Source organism: Cottoperca gobio, chromosome 3 (assembly GCF_900634415.1).
Source record: "Cottoperca gobio chromosome 3, fCotGob3.1, whole genome shotgun sequence".
NCBI classification, from domain to species: domain Eukaryota; kingdom Metazoa; phylum Chordata; class Actinopteri; order Perciformes; family Bovichtidae; genus Cottoperca; species Cottoperca gobio.
The window spans coordinates 20,497,823-20,520,420 of record NC_041357.1 but is presented as its reverse complement, the minus strand read 5'-3'; the positions used below and the strand labels follow the sequence as shown (position 1 = coordinate 20,520,420).

General features: G+C 41.1%; 1 protein-coding gene across 1 annotated transcript in view; it reads left to right on the top strand.

Annotated features, from left to right (window-relative positions):
* Positions 1-371: 371 nt before the first annotated feature.
* The window catches only part of phlpp2 (PH domain and leucine rich repeat protein phosphatase 2), a 33,836-nt gene continuing 11,609 nt past the window's right edge, over positions 372-22,598 (top strand). Inside the window, exons 1-7 of the mRNA XM_029428549.1 lie at positions 372-652; positions 4,551-4,684; positions 14,721-14,914; positions 15,695-15,820; positions 19,406-19,560; positions 20,843-20,989; positions 21,920-22,150. Coding sequence (XP_029284409.1) covers positions 378-652; positions 4,551-4,684; positions 14,721-14,914; positions 15,695-15,820; positions 19,406-19,560; positions 20,843-20,989; positions 21,920-22,150 — 1,262 coding nt within the window. The 5' untranslated portion in view covers positions 372-377. The remainder of the gene's footprint in view (positions 653-4,550; positions 4,685-14,720; positions 14,915-15,694; positions 15,821-19,405; positions 19,561-20,842; positions 20,990-21,919; positions 22,151-22,598) is intronic.

Genomic DNA, 22,598 nt, shown 5'->3' with positions numbered 1-22,598 from the left:
TTCTCAAAGACTATGGTGCAAGCCTGTAGTTGAGCAGTCTGATCTGTCTCCATAGTTGAAATCCTTCAGGAGTTGTTCAGTGTTGTAACAATCCCTGTCTGCTGTAAATTACTGTATTGGCCTCGTGGACACCTAAACTATTTGAACGTGTTTCATGTTTGTCTCATTTTTAGTTTGGTTACATTTTCTGTTCCATAACAGAAAAGCAAAACAAAAGCCCTCAAACCACACTTGTGTTGAATTAAGCCCATAGAACCTCTGGGAGGGTCAACTGTACATGTTGAACCACCCTCAAGCTCTTCAGGCAGCCTGTTAAACATGTATCTGATGTCAATCTATGTGTTAAACTGACTCTGTCTCTGTGTCAACAGCGCAACATGAAGCGAAATGGGAGTCGTGGCTGTGTAACGAGAAAGACCAGATTTGGATCAAGAGAGCGGGACTGGCTAAAGGGGGACACCCAGCGGGGCTGTGTGTGTCTGTATGGGGGGACAGTGGACCCCCAGCCACCTGCCTCTGGCCCACAGGCCTCCTCCACCCCTCAGACAGACCTGCAATTGGTGCTCTGCTCCACCAATACCACAGTGGAGGAGCTGTGTGCTCAGAGGGACGGACAGGGACTCTATGTTCAGCTGCATGGAGACCTAGTCAGGTAAATACGCACTAAGTTAAGTCATTAAAGTAAAGTTCATCATTTCCTGTGAGCAAATGTGTCCTCTGCATTTGAGCCATTTGGCATAAAATATCCTAAAAAGTTAGGACTGCTTCCCAGTGTAGTTTTGAGGCGTATACCTTCCTTGTTCAGTGGCCGTAGCATGAGATTTCCAAATACCCTGTGCCCCTTTCAAAGTAACACAGTGAAGCGGTTTAAACTTGCCTCAGTTACTCTGAATGGGCCAACATATGCATCCAACATCCAACAGCTACAGTCCTTCATTAGTGTCTTAACTGGATCTATTCAACACAGTACTGCTGTGCACTCCGCCCCATCGCACAGCTCACGGCTTAATGTATAATCATGTAGTGGAATGGAAATGGAATAAAGTGGAAAAAGAAAAAATTACTTAACGCCTAAAAAGAGGTTTTAGGTTGCACAGCTGTGAGTGTAGTGCAAGTGAAACATGAGACATACAGCTGGTTTAGACAGCTGCATAGGTTAAAATGGAAGCACATCTCTTCCATCAGACACACAGTAACATCCAACAACAGCAATTTAGAAGCAGTGCCATTTTAAATAAATAACCACATTTCTTCCTTATTTATAATGATATAAAAACTTTTACTTGATATCCTGTCCATGAAAACCACAAACAGAATGTCACCTTGATTAAGCTTGACTTAAAGCAAAGACACACCTCTGAGAAGCTGCTACAGTTACTTCACCATCCCATACTCTCACAGCACCTCACTCAGGATACCCTCAGGGAACATGACTGTACGCCTCTCTCAGCTACACAAGACATACTTTGTGTTGGCAGAAATAGCAAATGACCCCTTTATTATCTGTGAAAGGATAAAAAGCTGGTTCACTGATCCATGACCAGGAAGGAATCTGGGCCGTTCCTCCTTTGCTTACCTGGGAAAGACTATGTGAAGTTATAGTTTGATCAAATAACAGCAATTGAACCAACTTGAAGGCTGTGAGCATTGCAGCGTAATGCAGACTGCTAATAAATGAAAGGCTTTTGATAAACCTGTGAACAGGCTGTGTTGGTTCAGTTAACATTCCAGCAGTACAACACCGAAATTCTGCAGAATATGACCAGAAATGTCATTTTAAATTCTTCATCATCTAATAACAGCGTATTGGTATTTCTATTTATGTAAAGGGAATACATAAAGACATACAGTAAAGACAAGTCAAGGTTGCATTAAATGCATTGAATTGAACTGTATACATGAACATGTGAAACATAAAAAGCTGTTGACAACACTGAATGACAAGCAGTGAAAAAAAGGTTGTAAGTAAGGACATGATGGAAGGAATGGAAGCTTTTTTTAGTGATTTTCTTTTTATAGCTTTCAGCAATGTGCTGCTTACAGGAAGACATGCTCTGTTTTGTTGCCTGCTTGGGGAAAAATTGTATTTTCAGTTGAGCAAAGTCCCTTTTAAGATAATTTTACTGTGGCAATGGAAGGATGGATGACATCCATCCTTCCATTCATCCATTCATCCATTTTTCAGTCACTTATTCTGGTCAGGGTCACAGGGCAAAAAGAGTGAGCAGAGCAGTCCAGTGGTCTTTTTCCCAGCAGCAAGTTCTTCCTTGGGGATCCCTAAATTCCCCCATGACAGATGAGCTATGTAATCCCGCCGACATGTTCCGGGTATGCCCGGGGTTTCCTCTTAGTCCGTCATGAACACTTCCAAAGGGAGGCTCCTAGACATCGCAACTGACTTCTCTCAGAAGAGATAGCATGGGCCTCCCAAATCACTGAGCTCCTCACTCTGAGATGTAAACCGCCCTGCAGAGAAATCTCCTCTCATCTGCTTGGATCTACAATCGGCAAGGGCATGGCCCAGACCAATTGCAATTCAAGAATACTCCTGTGGTTGGTTCTGAAAGAGCAGACAGAAGCTCCCGCAGGATCAGGACAGTGCCAGCTACAGGAGTCAGGTTGGGTGACCTCTGAAGCTTGATCAGGCACGACCCAGATAAGTGATGCAGGGCCATTATCTTGTGGGGCCAACACTGACAAGAAAACAGCTGATGGAGGATGTTTTTGATAATATCATCTTGCATTTGCTTTTAGTTGAAAACCTTAACTTGCAATAGCTGCAAGATTTTGGTTGAATATATTTCGGACTGCTAGTGTTCATAAACATTATGCACATCATAACAATAAAGACATACTTGGCATTACTGTAGCAGACATTTAGAAAAACTATATCTACCCCCAAAGTATTTCTGATATAGCTTGTAAATAACAAGGTTTGCTTGTTTTTGCTCCATTATGGTTGGATTATTGATTTTCACAGTTGGGAATGTTCCTTTTCTTTTGCTTCTTTTGCAAACAATTATCTCGGTCTCGCAGAACTCAGTCTCTATGGTAAGAAACTGAAACCTTGCTAAATGATCTATGGTTGCTGAGGCATCACATCTCCTGCCAGCTAATAAAATGTAAAACACACCCTGATGAAATTAAAACACGCTTCTCCAATCTTCTTTGTACTTGCGAACCAAGTCAGTTTTCGCACACCCACACCCATTTTCACTTCGGATCAGTGCTCTACTAAGGTTGATGCTGAGTGGAACCATACTGGGCGAGCACAAACTAATAATAATTGTTGTGGTGGAAATTTCAATCAACCACGGTCTGTTATTACCCTCACTGTCCAGAGAGGTCTAATTAGACAAATTATGTAAAAGCACCTGTGTGGGTACACCTTTTGTTTCTGTAAACCCCACCTATCTCTGTTACATAGGCTACTGGGTATGTCTACAGTAAATCATTTCCATAGTTTGCTGCATAATTTACCTGCAACCCTGAGGACAGATGAACCCACTGGATGGTTATTGACAGAGATTTAACAGCTTCTCGCTGCATTGCCCAAGGTTGGAGGATTTGTGAATAAATGAGGCATGTCTGTGCTAAGTGCAAGCGTCAGTGTGAACGGGGACGGTCAGTCATCGTCCTCTCGCTGCCTGCTGGAAGCTGCGTAAATCCTGCATTTAGGTGTTGCAGCCACAGCTGTCTGAAATCAAAATAACATGATCCTGCAAATCATGTGGCGCATATCGTGCTTGAAAGACTTCCATCATGCAGCCAGACAGTAAGCATTTATTTGAAAGGCTGCTTGAATCAGGCTAGAGGGACCTATACCACTTCCTGTGAGTTCTTTAAGATGATTACCTCAGTTTAAGTCCAAAGCACAGTTAAAGGAAAAAAGACTTAATTATAGATTTCAACAAATGAAATTGGTTTTATTGAGAAAATAGGTGTGAATATTTACCTAGTTCATTTTGGTAATCGTAGTGAAAAATGCAGTTTTTCCTTGAACTTTTAATGGCTATGTTCCAATTATTAGGGAGATCCTGAAGGGTGCAGATGCAATGCCATCATCACTATTTGATCTACTTGTGTGCAGACCCAAACCATCGAAGCTGCAGACACAGTACAAATCACATTTTTAGATTTTGCACAAGTGCATTTTTCCACTTTTTGGTAAATTTGTGGCTCCAAAGGATAATCCAGAGCTCTGTCAAACCTCGCTCTTTTTTCTTTTAACAACAATCCAGCACTCAGAACCCATGGTTCAGTCCCTGGCAGTGGTGCTTTCAGCTTGGCCAGTTCATTCATCCAGGCCATTAAAACTATTGACATGTGTAGTGCTGTATATTCATATTTGATGTGCTGCATATTTACGTTGGACTCTGCACCTCCTGAACAAAAATAGTTTGGCTCTGTTATCCCATTCAAAAACTGTCCGCATTTAGCTAACGCTTCAGTGTATGTGTTCCTCTTATATTGGGTGAAAAAAAACAACTAATGTAACTAATTTGTGGCCGGCTTTGTCACATCATCTCTTCTTTTCTTTTGCCCTGTAGGAGGCTGGACCCCTCTGAGCGTCCGCTCCAGATGCTGTATGACTACCTGGCGGCTATGGGTTATCCAGAGCCTGTACGAGTGCAGCAAGAAGCAGCCAACTCAGACCTTAGCTGTTTGATCCGTTTCTACAGTGGTGAGTACTGACCCACAGGGGCCATCATCCCCAATCTCCTCTATCTGCTGCTACTCAGTGGGCTGGCACGATCTGACAGGAGGACCTGAAGGCCCAAAACAGGCTGTAACGGGTCAAGAGTTCCAAAAGGGTTTTATCACATCCTCTTTCGGTCTTGTGTCTGTGTGTGTACATGAGTGGGTGTGCTTTCTAAGGCTGCACTTTACGATTGTTTTCATTATCAAATAATCTGCACATTATTTTCTTGATTAATCGTTCAGTCTACAAAATGTCTGAAAATAGTGAGAAATGTCCATCTCGGTTTCGGTCCAAGATGATGTCTTTAAATGTCTTGTCAGTTCAAAACCAAAGATGTTAAATGTAATAAAATATAAAACAGAGAAAAGCAGGAAATCTCCTTATTTGAGAAATTTGTCTTTTCTGCCATTTCTACATGAAAAATAATGAATCGATTATCAAAATAATTTCCCTTGATGGACAAATCGATTAGCAGTGATGTTGATAGCTTTTCATTGTAGTAAGTCCCCGGGACCTACAGGTGAACATTTGAGCGAGTCCCAGTGAAATTGAGTGTTTGATGTTAGATGCTTATGGTTATATTCACGTATGTTGAAAATGTAGCTGGAAATTAAATTAAAGTAAAATCCCAAATATGAAAACTTTCTAACAACATAATGTGGAACTTTTATGAAAAACACGATTATAAGAGTAGCGTGATGTGTGGCCAGTGTGTGGGTGAGCGTCAGAGAGAGAGAGTGACAGCGGGTGGAGGCGCCCCGAGCAGATCCGCTGTTATCGATCGTTGCAGAGAAGAAATTAGCGGTAAAGTTGTATCATGCTAAATAAATTCACAGCGTCTCACACACACACACACATATTATCACAGGAATAAATAGAGTGAGTCTGCTGGACGCATTGATGGTGCGTTTACTGCGTCTTTTCGGATTTTAATGCAGTAAAGACGCAGGATATCAAGTCGACTTATCGTAGCATATCTGTGCTTTCAACAAGGTCAAAGTGAAGCCAGTTGTTGTTTAAGGCTCCCTGAGAGTGTTGCCTTTCTCAAGTTAGTATTCCATATAGCCCGGGATAACACAAACACACACCCATCATGACCTCATGATAAGTGACTGACGATCCTTCATCCTGTGGTGATTCTCCATCCCCATGTGGGCTGCCTTTCACTTGCTGCTGTCAACATGCGCCCATGACCCCAGGCTGGGAGTGACTAAATATCCCTCTGCCAGTGTGGTATATTAATACAGTGGCAGCATGGATGTGACTCTTTGGAGAAATGTGTATACCGGCATGTGTCTGAATACAGCTCCCTTAAACCCACAGCCATCTCCAACTTTTCCCATTTGAGTCTGTGTGTTTGTTTAACGATACTCTTACATTAGCAGCAATTATTGGATTTGCCATTAAGGGTAAATTGTGAAGGACTTTCTGGAATGTGTTACCTCTTAATAAACCGACTGATGTTTCTGCTGAGTCAGTGGAACTCCTTATGTTTGGGGTTTGAAATGCTCACATGCCGCTGTGCCAGAGAACCACAGCTCAAATGTAATTCCTCCCACATAAAGTACACAACTCTCCCTACATTAAAATGCAGTGCAGCCACACTGAATAAGAATACAAGCCAAACACAAATCTCAACAGCTTTGTATTGAAATTCTCTGGTTGACTCTGCATTCATGAGGAAGACTTTAAAAATCGTAATGGACTGTGAAGACTTAGCAACACATTCAGGGGAAAACATGCAAACTGTACACAGAAAGGCTCCATAACATGTTTGATATAATTATTAGGGTTCTGAGACATTTCTGACGCTTCGTTGAAAAGTGTGAAATTTGAATCCTAGACTTCCGTGTAGTATAAGATACCATGGCGTCCTGCTTTCTCTTTCATAAACACACTGACTACGCAGTCTTGATAATCATCACTCATCAGAACACAATTTTGGTTATAAGCAGCAGTGTCGTGTTTTTCTGACTTTCGCTCGCCTTTTTAGAATAAATACAACTTCCCCTTTACGCCTGCCTTGTAATACAACTGATGCTTGTTTGTTTCGCTGTCAGTTTGGCCTCAGTTTTATCCATAATCCCTATGTGTTCGAAGGAAGCTTTCCTGTTTTTTGCCCCTTGCCAACACGAGAACTAGTCGGATCTTGGCTACTATCAGTAGTCAGGCCACATTGATCAGAGTCTAGCCAGGCCCCCTGGAGACTTCCTGCCTCCTTTTGTCAACTCATGGGAAAAGAGGACCAGAGACCAGGCATGGCTGGTACTCTTGATAAAACACGAAGGCTAAGAGCACAACTTAATTTGGCCTTTTGCTGCTCTTAGAACTGGCGAGGTTGTGAGACATAATTGTGTTTGGAGTATAACTTGCCGGTTGTTGTGGTAGTGTGTTTACCCACCCTCCCCGTGCTGGATATCAGGAGCTTTTCAGTCATACAGCTTCACCAGTAGACCTCAAATTTCGGCTGGCACAAGGTTACACTGGTTTTTCATTCCCACCCACAGTAGTGTTGTAGGTGGGCTGTGATGCATTGTTTAAACACACAACAGCCTTGTTCTGAGATCCCTCTCCCAGGTGCTTGCTTGTTGTTGCACAGCTGTTGTCAGGGGTAATGATCTGACTAAGCAGATGAAGGAAACTGTGGTCCATCAGTAAAGACTCCAGCCGCTACAGAACCACCTGATGTGGTGCACTGCATGTGTCAGCTCTGCATTTAATAGGATTTGAGAGTCTACATCATTGATTCCCAACCTGAAGGCAGTCTTAAAATAAACTGGAGGGATTGCAAGTTAATTCAAGAGTTTCTAATCATGCAGATTGTTCTGGTTTTATTGACCAATGGTATTGAGATAACTGCTTCTGAGATTTGTCACCAACACGTGAATGTGTTTTTGTTTATGATGCTCACTGCATTTAAAACAATTGAACAGCAGCATGTCTTTCTGCATAAACAATATCTTGGTTACTCTGAATAATCCACAGACCTTCATTGGAAATTCTTCTTGCCAAATATATAAAAAATTTTGTTGCAATTTGGGTGAGCTAACCCTGTAAGAATATAAAAAAAAAAAAGAAAATAAATTCTGCTATAACAAGTTTCTATCTTTTTCCTTGTGAAACATTAGTTAGGCTGCCTCTACAAATTTACTATATGCAAATAGAAGGGTGTGCTTTTATTTTATATGTAGGTGTGAACATTTGCTGATTGGCATGTTGTTACTAGGTGAAGATGAGGTTTAACAAAAAAAGAGATTTATTCTAAAAGCTAATCAAATACAAACACAAGGCAACAATTAAAGTCAAAAACATGAATCAGGGTTGACAAGAGATAGCACGAAGAGGCACGATGATACACGAGGGAAGCATAAGAAGCCACGAGTAGCACAAGGCACCATGGGTGTAACGAGAATGACGAACCGACAAAGAACACTGAGACAGACAGGGATATATACAGACACTAAATGAGGGAACGAGTCACAGCTGGGAGAGACAGGCAAACACACAGGAGGAAACTAATGAAGGTAACGAGACACACCTGGGGGACAAAGACAAAAACACAAGGGCAGGAAGTAATACAAGCCATGACACAAGGGGAAGAGAACATTTCAAAATAAAACAGGTCATGACACACGTCTGTGCATTCGTCTGCATTTTATGGCCTTATTTTCTCTCAAGCCACTGAAGTGTTTAAAGTGCAATGCAGCAGGTAACATGTATTTGTTCAGGAAACTCCCCCCCCCCCACACACACACCCTCCTGCTGTGGTGAGCACAGATGAGATGAAAACAAACATGGACAGGGGAGTAAACATTTCTAAATGCTGACTTAATAAAAAACCTTTCTAGTGAAAACAACTGCAAAGACCTGAGGGCCAGTGGTTCTCTGAGTCGGCCCATGCAGCTGCAGCCCAGACGAAGCCTGCTGTAAGCTCCACTGTGCCCTGTTCCACCTCTGCCAGGGTGATCTCTGTCTTACATCTTTGAGCTCAGAGACCTGAAGCTGCTGTGCACATCAGGCCCACTGTCAGTGTCGTAGCAGAAGGAAATAAGTCATCTGCGAGTAGTGTGAACTCGCCTAATAAATTATTGATTAGGTTGGTGCTGATTTACTAATGGAAATTAAACCTAAATGAAGGCTGTGGATGTCCTAAACTGTGAAGACATGCACGGTGAACCATTGTCTGAAACTCTGAGGCCCAGTGGTTTGTCACTGAGTCATAATAATCATGTCCTGGGGCAACAGAAAGGCTGAAATCACAGTGGATAACCAAGCACAAAGAATTGGTTTACAGGGACAAGAGAGTGGAGAAGCAGTCAGACGGAGATTTAAGAGAAAAATGAAGCTTTGTTGATCCGGGTTCCCACAGAATTGCCCCGAGCAACAGAGCTCTGCAGAGAGCAGGCTCTCCGTGGTTTCCTGACGGCTCCTTGTAACATGCTGTTTCTGTGATGGAGCTCAGTTTCTCATTTGAAACCTGCAGACTGCTGCTGAAAAATATCCACGATATTAATGGTTTATTTTTTAAATCTGCAATCGAAAGCAGTATTGATCTGTGCATCTGTTTTCTGCACAGTGCAGGCTTGCTGTATTTGATATCAGAATTGAATTTTGCACAGAGTTTAAATAAGAGGTTTTTCTTTATTTAATAGAGGTAAACACAGACCACCAAGAGGAGGCATCTGGGTGGTGGGTTGAATTTGAATTTGCTGCCAAAAAGAGCTTGCTGTTCTGAGTCAAATCAGACTGTGTTTCCGCCTCCACTGACCCCCTACTGCATGCTAACGCAATCTATGCAATCTTGAGCAAGACAAAAAAAGCTCTGGGATACAGGGAGTATTGTGTTCAACTGAGTGCTCGACAGTTTCTCTTAATCATGTGATTAAAAACAGTTTCAAACATTTATATACAGCCTCCAGAGCAAGATCAGGAGCTACAGACTAAAAGTATTAATCAAAAGAGATGAACATTTGCACAATGCCTGTTGATCATAAAATAGAAAGAACAACCACCTGTTTCCTTATCCGTCGTACAACGATGAATCATTTTAAATGAACATTTTGCATTATTCATTTATTCTTAAGGGGATTGCAGGAAAACAGATACAGTGGTTAAAGTCTGAGTGGTACCAACTATTCTTCAATACTCACAGGAAAAGAGAAGGTGAATTTGCTAACATACATTATGTATGCTGTCGTCCAGCTGTTCGAATAACTATAATAATTTTTAGAATCAGTTGATGTGCAGATTATTTTATATATATATAATTAATCATTGGGCCTGTAAAACATCTGAAAACAGTGTGAATGTTCATCACACTAGAGCTCAAGGTAATGCCATCACATGTCTTGTTTTTTTGAGACAAATAACCAAAGATTATTTATAGATAGATTTATAGATATTGTTGGAAGCCATTATTTTATATATTCTCATATTTGAGAGGCTGGAACCATCACATTTATGGCAATTCTGTTAAGAAAAAAAGAACTAAAACAATTTCTTTATATTATTTTCAAAAAGGTTGCTGAATGTTCTGTCAAGCAAATCTGTTTAACAAATAATCAGCTAATTGTTGCTGCTCTATTTCCAATATTTGAGAATACATGTTACATTATTAATATTATCAGTTCAAATGTATAGTAATAAATATGAAGACATGCAGTTACCCAATTGTATTCTTCTGTAAGGAGCTATTTTGACAATGGTTTCAGTTTTACTCATCCTTTTCTAGCCCTCCATCATGTTCTAGTTTCTCAGTTCACTTCCTCTCTTATTTTTCGCCACCCAATCACATCCTATCTTACACCTTTCATATCCCTCTCAGTCCCTTCCCTCTGTGATCTCTCTCTTCCCTTCTATCGCTCTTCCCATGTGTTTCTCTGGGGACTTTTATTCTTCAGTGATAATGGAGCAGAATCTGACCTGTCGTTACCTCGTTGCTCATCTGGCATGCCATACGACTGTGTTTGTAGGCGAGTGAAGGCCCCAGCCACACATGAAATAAACAGAGGAGAGACGAGAAGCCATACAGTTGACTCTCTGATCTGTCACTTGTCACACTGTCCCTGTGGTTTGGCAGCCACTCCAAGGAGGCCGCTTGACACATTGATGATTAGTTTAGTGGAGGCAGAGTGGCCTCTCTGTGGCCTTGCTCCTCCAGTCTCCCGTAGCTTGGACAAAAACATCCTGCAACAGAAATCAGTGTTACAAATCATCTACGACCATGTCACCAAACCCCTCTGGAGCCACTGGGAATGGTCACAAGTATTCGTCATCATTGGGATGGGATTCATTTGGCTGGCGTTCCACAGAGCAGCCAGAGGTTGCTGGAGACAGTGTGGAGGTTTACCAACTCAGATTGGACTTTGATTTTGTGAACAACCTGTTTCCCTGGCAACTAATAGCCCCACAGACCTTGAGGGATAACATGTGTGTGTTTGTTTAAAAAGTTGTCTCTTTATGGCTGGGACTTGTTTGATATTGCGTAAATAGGTCAATGATTTTCAGATGGTGGTTGTATTGATATGGAGGAGCAAAAAGCAGCATGTTTATGTATGGATGCCTGAACGCTCACACCATGACTTTAAGTGTACATTTATTGTATGGATGTTGTATGTGTATTTGTCTCACCCATTTAATTGACGTAATATATTTCCTATTGATAATTTTGGTGGTCTCTTTGACTTAAACATCTGAAAATTGCAAGAACGAAATTTAAGCTTTATAAATGGCTCAAACAATCAATCGATGATCAAAATAGTGAGCCTCCTTTTCCTTTGTCTTTTTTAAAGATTCTTTTGTTTGGCATTTTTTCCTTTATTTGACAGAGGACAGTGTAGAAAAGGGGTGGGGGGGGGATATGACATGCAACAAAGGTCCAAATGTTAGAATCAAATCCAGATGGCATGCACTCTAACCATTCGGCTACCAACGCGCTACAACCAAAGGTGCTTCTCCTTGCTGTGAGTCTCTGGTGCTGTAGTTCTAATCTAATTTTCACACAGAAGTGCAAATAATTGGTGTTCTGCCTCATATCAGTTTTTGTTTAGATGACCAGTGTCATTCAAAACCAGAAAAGCTTTAATGTATAATAATGTATAACATTTTAATTCAAATGTAGTATGATATTAAAGAAGGACAAAAGTACAGGAGATTGTAGCTAGTAGATTAAGATATTACTCATGGAAGGTCACTTTGGAAATCTTTTGGTTTTAGGTTTGTTTAGGATTTCTTCAGAGCATTGATAAGTTAGACCAGACTGCGTGTTAGCATCATGCAGGCAGTGCTCGTAAGAGTGTAGCCCCCTGCCAGCAAATCAGAGATAAGTGTGCTTGTTTCTGTTGATATACTGTGAAGCCAGTGAGAGCATCTTGTCAACCTGTGTCAGTTTGTAGCGAGTGGGTGCGTGATGATGAGTATATTGATGTGTACACTGCAGTGTTTTGCTTCATTACTTGTTTTAATGAATATATTATTTTTGGCTTATTCTAACTTAGTCTTTCCATTGTCAGCTAAATTCTTGAAAAGCTGGGATGTTGACAGTAAACTACTATTACAAATACTCTCATGAAGTATCTGATAGCATGTTTCTTTTAGTATTTGACATATAGAGAAGCGATTTGTGTGTGGATTCCTTGCATGGATTTAAGCGTCAGTCAATGATATTGATTTCTTGTCTCCTTACTGTAATACACAGGAAATTGCAATGTCACAGAAATAATGTTCCTTTCTAAAAGTCCAGTAGGCTTGGGTATTGTTTTAAATGTTTCGGTACCTATATCAAAACGATACCTTTCTTGGAGGAATATAAACACATCTTCCAACAAAACTCTTTTGAAAAGAAACTCAACTTAATTAAATTAAATTAAATTAAATCCTTTTTTAAATAGCCTTGACACAATAACCCACACAAAAGCTCTGTCTCAATACAATACAAACTAAAACTAGGATTTAAATTCAGTGTCTCGTCAAAGAGTAAGTAAAGAAGCGTAAGAATCTAAGCAAACATTTAATGCCGCCTTTCAACATTATGTGCTTCAGACACATTACGGTGCGTACCAAAGAAACGCTGTGGTTCGATATCCAGCTCCATGTCCAGGTGTTTCCCCCCTTTCACAAAAGTCCATAATACCCATCGTTGACCCTGTGAGATTATGTCTCTAATTTTCTCTTTGAGTGAGGGGACTCCCAATGATCAGTCACTGCTATTGATCTGCCCGCCAGCCAATTTGTTGTCAGAAGCACTTGGCTGGTTCATTATCAGTTTCTCTGGCGAAGAAAAACATGAGCAGCCTTTCATTTTATTTGGATGCCCTTGTGAAGGGAAAGGGAAGGTGGAGAGGAAGAGCGAGTCATACAGAACGAGGGAGAGAGGGAGAGAGGGAGAGAGAGAGCAGATTGCCAATGAGAGCCTCTGAGTGGGAGGCAGCATAAGTTGGTTTGAGGAAATTTGAACAACAGAGGACAAGAGGCTGTGGCAGTGTCTCCTCTGTGCTTTTTTGACCTGCCATTAACCTGAGTGTACTTGACGCTTGGCAGAGACAACATCCCTGCTGTCTGATGTGTCCTTCAGCATTGGCCAGCTAAAGCTGCCTGCTGTGCAAGTTGGCACAGTTAATTGAAAAGAGTGAAACTTAATGTGACAAAACCCTGACTCATTCATCAATATGACTGATACTTCTGCTAGGTTAGGATGGCAATAGAGTGAGAGAAAGAAAGGAGGAAGGGATAGAGAGATAGATAGGTACATAGATACATATTCATACAACTTTCACAGGACACCTTGACAATTTACCTGCAGTGCACTTTAGCTCCAATGTGTTGTGACGTGTTGATGTAACAGATCCAAGTTTGAGCTATAAAAGATGGAGGAGGACTTATTTGAAAGAGGAAAAAGAGAAGAGCTTGGATCCTTAATTGCAAGGATAAATTGAGAGTTGGCTTCCAAGTGAGACCTGAACCTGGCCCGTATCTGCATCTTTAATTTAGATGCATCTTTCATTAGACGTCTGTTTAGACCTTTACTGACACCTGGCCTCACCCACGTCTTCAAGACCCAACCTGACTGAAAATCTGACTGGTACTGCCAAACTGGACATGAAACCAAGCTATATTTTTGCTTTATTTAACCTAGGGCGGCCTAAAGTGCCATGTATAAACCTTTTTGTGGTGCATACAATACTAAGCTATTAAGATAGATTAAGATAGAAATACATAGCCACTTGTTTGCCATCGTGGACAGGCGCCACACAGTGATTTAGCACAGGTTAGCTAGCTCACGTGATTGCATGAGGATTTATGGGTAACAGTTACACTAACATGTACATTTTCAGACATGTTTTAATTTTGGAAAAAATGCAAAAAACCTTCAAGACATTATTAAACAATATTTTGGCGGCCCCCCTTCAGTAACTCTGGGGACCCATTGTTGAAGACTCATGCCTTACTATATACCCTGTCTCTTTCCCACCGCTCAGTAGGCATTGTGTATCTATGTGCAACACATGACAACATAAACACAAATGAGTAGTGGTACAGCCAGAGAGAAAAGTAAGTTTGAATACAACCTATCCCACAGTTCCCAACAAAGTATGGGCTTTTGCATTGGGTCCATTCGTAGCAAGAACCTCCTTAATTGAATAGTTATATATAATAATGGAGTTTAATGGAGAAACTTTCTTCCCCTTACTCTAAGTTCAATTATTATCGTGCAGTGAGATCTATCCAGATGGACAGTATATGACATAATAGGGCAGTGTTCATCCTGAAAGCTGATGTAAGATCAGTTCCTGGAATTATTAATCGAAGGAGCTGACTAATATATATGTGATATCATGATGACCTGTGAGTATCTGTATGACTTCATTTTCTGGAATCTTCCATCCTATGTGTGTATCTGCAGAACATTTGCTATTAATTAACTGAATTTGTTTATCACAGGAGGCTTGGGGGGTTCTTGTGGATTAGATCGATGTCTGTAGATCTACACTAACCTCTGTGTGTGGGATTTTCCCTCCAGAGCGTCCAGCCTCCAATGCAGACCAGCAGGAGCGCACCCTGCTGAAAGGCGTGTTCAGCGTCAGGAAGGGCAAGTCGCAGCTGCACAAGTGGGCAGAGCGGCAGGTCATCCTCTGTGGCACCTGTCTAATCGTGGCCTCCGTCAAAGACAGCCTGACTGGAAAGATGCACATCCTGCCCCTGGTGGGAGGAAAGGTGGGAGTTCAGTGTTTGGAGATCAGATAAACTGAAGGGGTGTTAACCTTTCGCTGTGCCTGGGTTGAGCCCATACTCCAGGCTGAGTGTAGATACACTGTAACAACACAGCTGGGTTGGACGGCTGGACAAAGCTGATCAGTTTTAAAGATGACACATCACTGTACGCAGACTCTATCGTCTAAAGCACTGCATCTCAACTGTCTGCTATGTAGGCCACGGAATATATACAATTAAAGAAAATAGAGCAGCTGGTTTAGGTTTAACTTGAACTACAGACAGGAAACCAATAAAGCCTAGTATGTGTGTACAGCCTATATAACTGCAACTCTCCTAGTTTATGTTCAGACACGATCCCTCTCAGGCACCCTATTTCCTCTCATTTTGTATTAACTGTCAAATGAAGGCAACATTTTCACTTAACAATGAAATTATTATGGGAAAAAAGATGGAGCTTACATTTCTGTACTGATGTGATTTTTAGTGGTAAACTTCAGTTGCGAATTCACAATCTATTAGTTTTAATGCTTTTACTAATGTCCTCACTCTCTCCAGCTTACACAGCAAAAGGTCCTTTAGCACATCTAGGTAATACATCACAGAAGAACAGTAAGATGAACAACACTGACTGATATATAACTGTGTTAAGATGACTGGAAGTTGAGTTATTCTTTAACCAATATCATTGCAATAATGAGTAATGATAATCATCATTTTCCGTTTGTGTTTTCTCTCCCAGTGTTCCTCCTCATCGTATCTGTGTATTGTCTTTGTATTGAGGTGGAGGAGGTGAAGCGGAGGCAGCACTGTCTGATGTTCAGCTCGGCCGGATCACAGGCCCAGACATACTTTGTCAACTTTGACACACTCGCAGACTACCAGCGATGGCATCGGCAGGCATCAAAAGTAAGTTAGAGACAAACAGTCTGTGTTACTGTGTGTGCAAGACACAATATGTGTCTCCTATGTTTTCTCTCAGCAGCAGCAGTTTGTTTGTTTCCAGTTTGTCCCTCTGGGCTTGTACTTAAATCGGAGATTAGATGTTGGGACTACAGTTTCCTTCTGCCTGTTGAGTCGTCCAATCAGAAACCGCCTCACTGAATGCGTCTGATTGGCTCCACAGAGGCAGACTTTCAGCAGTGTCTGGCATTGATTGAATAACATAACTCTATTCACATAGTTTATCTTTTTTACTTCTATCAGAGGGCACTTCTATGGCATTTGTATACATCACAAAGGTTTGCACCAGTAGAGGTTTTGTTATACAAGTCACTGTGGAGTAGAGGATGCTATATGATCAAAACACCGTTTTGTACTTGTGTTGTATACTGTGCGTCTTTTGGAGAATCTTGCCAGGTTGTCACAGCTGTTCTTCAAAAATGTAATTGTTTCTGTTCTGCTCAGCTTGATTTGTCTCTAATATCCTAATTAATAGCTATTGTACTGCAGCTCCTTCCTGGAGCTGAACAGCCTCTGTGAGAGCCTCCACTGAGGCAGAGCCAGTGTACAATTAGCCATGGAAGGAGAAAGCCAACAGAAAAAAAAGAGAGAAAATCCAATTAGTTGCAGAATCATGCTAAGTCCAGGATCTCTCTCTCTCTCTACCATGGTGGTATGGATTACTGGGTTAGAGTAGCCTGTTAGTGCACTGTACTTAGGGCTGAGACTCAGACGAAAGGCTTCTATGGAGACGGATGGTGATGTTGACGGATGAATGTTTTTGGTGAATTTGGGCCAGTGTTTATGCTACATTGCCTAAATCGGAAAAAAATTGTGTGTGTGTTCGTTTGCTTGTGCATGTGTGTGCGAGAGAAGGAGCCAGCAAGTACATTTGTGCTTGCAAAATGCGCTTGCAGGACAGAATTGAATACTCTGTTATACAAGAAGAGAAAAGTAACTTAAGACTGCTGTGCAAATATGTAATTAATGGTCTTATGTAATTATACAATAAAAAACAGCTATTACGTGTAATTAATGGCATTCTAATTAAGCAGTATATGCCCTCTTTTGCTGACACAGTGTATACATGTTGTGGGGATTCTTTATACAAGAACAAAGATCTTCTGCCAATAACCATTTCCTGTGATTTATTAGTTGTAAATGTACAAACTGCATTAAAGCGTAGCCCTGACTACATATCAGCTAAAATTGTGTGTGCAGTTAATTAGTGTATACATTTGATTGTGTAACTCATTATCTCTGTTTTTTCTGTTATTGCTCATATTCATCACACCAGAATAAGGACACCCTGCACAGTTTAAGTCAGAAGCTGCAAAGAGGAGGCTCAACTACTGCACCATCTTGTTTCTGTCAGTTGCATCATGAGATTTTAAGTGTCACAACTAAGGACTGGGGATGTCACTCAAGTGCTACCTGACTGGACTAGATAATCCTGAGGAAGTGACATAAGCAGGCAAATGACCTTGAGCTGTGGCGTAAACATGTTTTTAAGGATTTTTAATATGATGGTAAACTGTGATGACATATATATATATATTTATACCCAAGTTACACTTCAGTCGGCACACGAGAACATTTAGAAATGTGAGAAGTTTAGCTGCGATCAGCTGTGCTAGTTGGACAAGTTTGTTAACCACACAAAAGCAGAGTTTCCTGGTTTCTCAGTTCAATCAGAAATGATCTGATTGCATGCAGGACGCACAATTACCATCATTTACCAGCTAAATGATGGTAATTCTGCGTTGTGAATATATAAATGGCTAGTAGATTGGCATTACTAACGATACAAAAAACAACAACAAGGGTAATCTATTGAGTGGCTGGTAAAATTTGAACATTCACTCGCCATTTGGCCGGTGGACAAATAAGTAAATTGTGCACCATGATTGCATGTATTTATAATTAAATCGTTGTGTAGGGACTTATTAATCAAGGACTCAGAGGACCACAGTAGCTGCTTAAAACCACTGTACCTCCTTTCATGCTATGAGGTCTTATTCTCTTCCAAAACAGCCGTCTCCTTTCAGTGTCTCTTTTCCTTGTCTTCTTCCTCCACACCATTGCTTCACAGCGTTTCACAGTCACAATGTTTAATTACTATGCAAACCGTGTAAAACAGCAAAACTGTTTTATTTTATTTTTTACTCCTCTTCAATTCTTCTCTGTCAATCTGTGTCCATCGCCCCACTCTCACATCATTTAATTACTCTTTTTTTTTTTAAAGAGGAGTTGTTTTTGTAAAGTGGCTGGCAGATGAGTAGTTCTGTGGGAGATGAGCAGTTTTGTCTTTGTCATCTCTAAAAGCAGTGACGTGATGTCACGCTCTGCTGAGCAGCCGTCCCATTTTCTGGGTTGCTGCACAGTGTGCAGCCCTGTAGTTAATGGAGGAGACTGTCCTCAGACTGGACTGGGCGAGCACTGCTGGGTAGCCTGCAATAATGGCTGGCCTGTAAACAATCCTCTCTGTGATGATGGAGGGTCTGTGCAGCTACATTTTGTACAAGAAATGTGAGAAAATGTGTGTAACTGCACTGTAACAGCAGTGAGAGTGGACTGAGATTTGAACTATCCTAAAATAAGCACAAAATCACACATTTAGAAGCAATCACACACGTTCATTTTGCTACTTATGAGGACATTGTTTTGTCTCACATTCATTCTCACAAACTATAGCCTTCAAAATGACCATAAAGTAGAATCGACACCTCAGCAAAGACTAAACATTATAACCTTCATGAAGGTAGGATTTGTTGCAGGGCAGTTGAATCAGACACCATTAGTTTTAAATAGATGTACCTAATAAACTGGCAACTCAGTGTTCGTCTACACATTATAATATATTATATTAATTCATGATGACTGTGTTACCCTGGAAGATAAACTTCATTGAACTGGAAACTGGGGCATTGTTTGTCTGAAGTAATGTCTTGGCAAGTCAGCTGGCTGCTTGCATAATCAGAGGCCGATGTAGTTGCTTCCACTGTCTGTTGTCCCAGCTCACTTAAGGTAAAACCTCTTTAAATAGTGGAGCCTTCTGTTGGCTCTATTTGCAGTTGGAGTTCACCTCAAGATGTGTCGTGTTAGTGTGGTCGCCGCCTCATTGTGTTGCTCAAATGCTCTTAGGATTGCAAGGCTGCAAGTAGGAAATGAGTTCTATTGTCTTGATGTAATGGGGAAAGGGAGATTACTGGTCTGCTTGATTGGATTTGGTTGGTGCTGATAGGGAAAACACTGGAATTAGTCCAATATCATAAGGCTATCAATGTCACATGAGAATAACGTACATGTAAAACCAATTTACCATCTAAGTTAGCCCGTGTGGCAAAGCTTTTTTGTTTGGCATCATGTTTCAGGTTAGCTACTGTATGAGCTACTTGTTGTTATATTGAAGAAGTGATGCAGACACGGCAAACAGAAAACAGTAATGCTTTAAGCACTTTCTTTTTGTGTGTGTGTGTGTGTGTGTGTGTGTGTGTGTGTGTGTGTGTGTTGTGTGTTGTGTGTTGTGTGTTGTGTGTTGTGTGTGTGTAGGTGGTGGCCCAGACAGTCAGCCTGGTGGACCTGTCCTGCTACAGTCTGGAAGCAGTGCCTGAATATCTATTTTACAGTCAGGATATCACCCACCTTAACCTAAGACACAACTTCATGAGCATTCAGGGGCCTGGAGGCCTGCTCAACCTCCCCAGGTAATCATTCATTCTTAACCTGAAGACTTTCACACAAACATTTGATTGTTGTATGTAGGAGGCCGTTCTTTAGGTGGGATCGTGACCTTGCGGTGAAAAAGTGTCTGCCTTGCTGAAATACGTTTCTGCACAACAAAGAATCTCGACTGCATTTTTGTTTCGAGCACAGGAGATAATACTTGTGTGCATTTATTTTTTCTCTGTGCATCTTGTGCTGTTGCAGCCTTTTTGTTGTAAATTTAGAAAGAGGATGCATCAGGGATAAAAGGAAATAGTCTGCACTCCGACCAGTATTGTGACTCACGGCACCTTGGGGAACAAGAAGAAGGTGGAGTTAATATGGAAGATCTGACTGTGCACCTGCATGGCACCACTTCATTCATCTCAGCCCCAGTCTCTTAGACACATGTTACAAATGTGTACACTACACTCACACATCAGAATTGATGCCTGTGATGTATTTCTATTTGTAACAGCCACCTTAGGAGGAGACCGCGGCAACTCATTTCATGAATGGACAAACACACACTTCAAACTATCTTCATCAAATGTAGTAGACATTGTATGACTGGCCAATCTAAATCTGGTAAAAAAAAATCATACACCGGTAATACTGGGATGTGATTTAAATACTTTTCCCCTTCTTGCCTGCAGAGACACTGACTGGTTTTCCCAGCTGCTTTCAAAGCCGCCTTAATAACATGGTGCAAGCCTGAAGCACAGAGCATAAAACTCCCACAGTGAACTTGTGGGGAATGAATCTACAGTATCTAATTTCAGTGTTCAGATTTCAAAGATTGGTGTTCAGCCTCAGCTGTTAAGTTAGTTCGTAACATTTATGTTCTTTTCATTCACATTCCGTGTCCACTGCATTCTCTCGAGGCACAACAAGTAGCTTGCAAACAAGAAGGTGCACTGAAAATGTGGACCACAGCAGGCCAGCTAATATGCTGATGATCTTCTGTGTCAATGAATCTTGCTGTTTTTTCACTGCTCTTCCTCTACATCACAGTTACCTCCTGTTACCCAGATGAAAGCAACAACAAACACAAACTAACTTATGTCCCTCTTAGTTTAGACTGCAGCCTATGATTGATGTTTGTGCCTCTTCTCTGGTACGGGAACAGTCCTAGATCATAATAAAATATTTGCAAACAGTGGGTGGAGACACATCCAGGCACATCACACAGTGTTCACCCACTTTAACAGCACATCTGTTATCATGATGTCACAATGAATAAGGTAAGCAAGGTCCTCCATGCTGTTGTTTTTTTTATTTTAGGTTTTCTCAGCTGAAGAGCCTGAACTTGTCTCACAACCGTCTGGGTGTGTTCCCTGAATGTGTGTGTGAGATCCTCACCCTGACGGAACTCAACCTCTCCTGTAATAGTCTGCACACGGTCCCTGTACAGATAGGCAACCTTCAAAGGTGTGGCACACATATACGTACACTAAATACATACAATACACACAGAACAAACTGTTTTTAACTTATTATTGCTGTATTTTATTGTATTTTTGTATATATTGTCTGTTTTTATTTTTGCTTGTTATGGACCTTTTTTATGTCATTAATAAATTCATTGTTATTATTGTTGTTAATATTATTATTATACATTAAATACAATAGTCAGGATATGCATGAACAAACAGTAAACACACAATTATAATTGAACTGCACAAGGTTATTGCAGCAGCACATAAAAAGTAAATCCCCAAAACAACCGCACAGTGAAGTCCTGCACAAATTGTAATTTAGGTCTACTGTAAAGGAGACAACAATGTGTATGTGAGAAAAAGCACCAAACAGTTGATATAGTCACAAACATGAATTATTTCCCTATCTTGTCTGGTATCTTATGTACAGTATAGCACATGTAAGTCGATTTTTAAGGTGAATTTCTAAGTTTGTAGATAGATGCATTTATAGATATACAGAGAAACAACAATGAAAAGAAATAAACAAAACAGAAAACACAATGTGTTGCCCTATACTTCAGCTGAGATGGATATCATTATTATTCAATCAGAAATAAGAAAAGTGTATTCTCTGAAACATCATGTTTTCGTGGCATGTGTCAAAAATAGTTGTGCTTTGCACTTTTGTTTGTGCACATAATTATGTTCTCCAGCCATTAGATAATGTTCTTATAAAATCTGGATTGAGGTTTTAATGGATTCAGTGAGCTAAAATATTTTGTTATGCAAACAGATTAAGTCAAGAAGCTAAATAAGGTTGTGTTTATCCTTTCAACCTGCTTAATGTAGGGAGCTGCTCTGGAAACAATGGCTAGATGACTACAAATGGACACCGGCAGTTGATTTGACCACAGTAAAACATCTCTTCTCCGTATTGTAGCCTGCAGACGCTGTCTTTGGATGGAAACCACCTCAGCTCCCTGCCTGAAGAGCTGGGTGGCCTGTCCCAGCTGAACGGCCTGGGACTCTCCTTCAACAACTTCTCTCACATCCCTGCTGTTCTGGAGAGGCTGAGTGCAGTGGACAAGCTGGCCATGGCTGGGAACAGAGTGGAGAGTCTGGAGTTGTGTACTCTGGCCAGAATGAGCCACCTGAAAAACATCGACCTCCGGTAAGAGGCCGGCCGGGGAATAAACAGCTCTCAGCCTCTTCACTTCCTTAATGTCTGTCTTCCCTCTCTTCTTTCTCTGTTGTATCAATATGGGAAATGTAATATGTAATGTGAAGGGGACCCCCAAAAATCATCAGTCAATCATTCAGTGAATATGTTTTTTTATTCCTCCGGCATTGACACAAACATTAGTCTGAGCCATTCCTCCTTCCCTCTCTACCCCTCTAATTCTTACCTTTATTTATTAAACATGTATTTATAGATGCCAGCTTTGCTGAGCACAAATGTTGTTGTTTTTCTGCACTGCCCTGCTTCACACCTGGGAGCTGCCTAGAACTACAGTCACACATTCAGTATGTGTTGCGCAGCTCCACAGGAACAGCTGGGGGTTAAGTGTCTTGCTCAAGGGAACCTATGTGGTGGGTAATGAGGGATCAGAAAGCTCTAC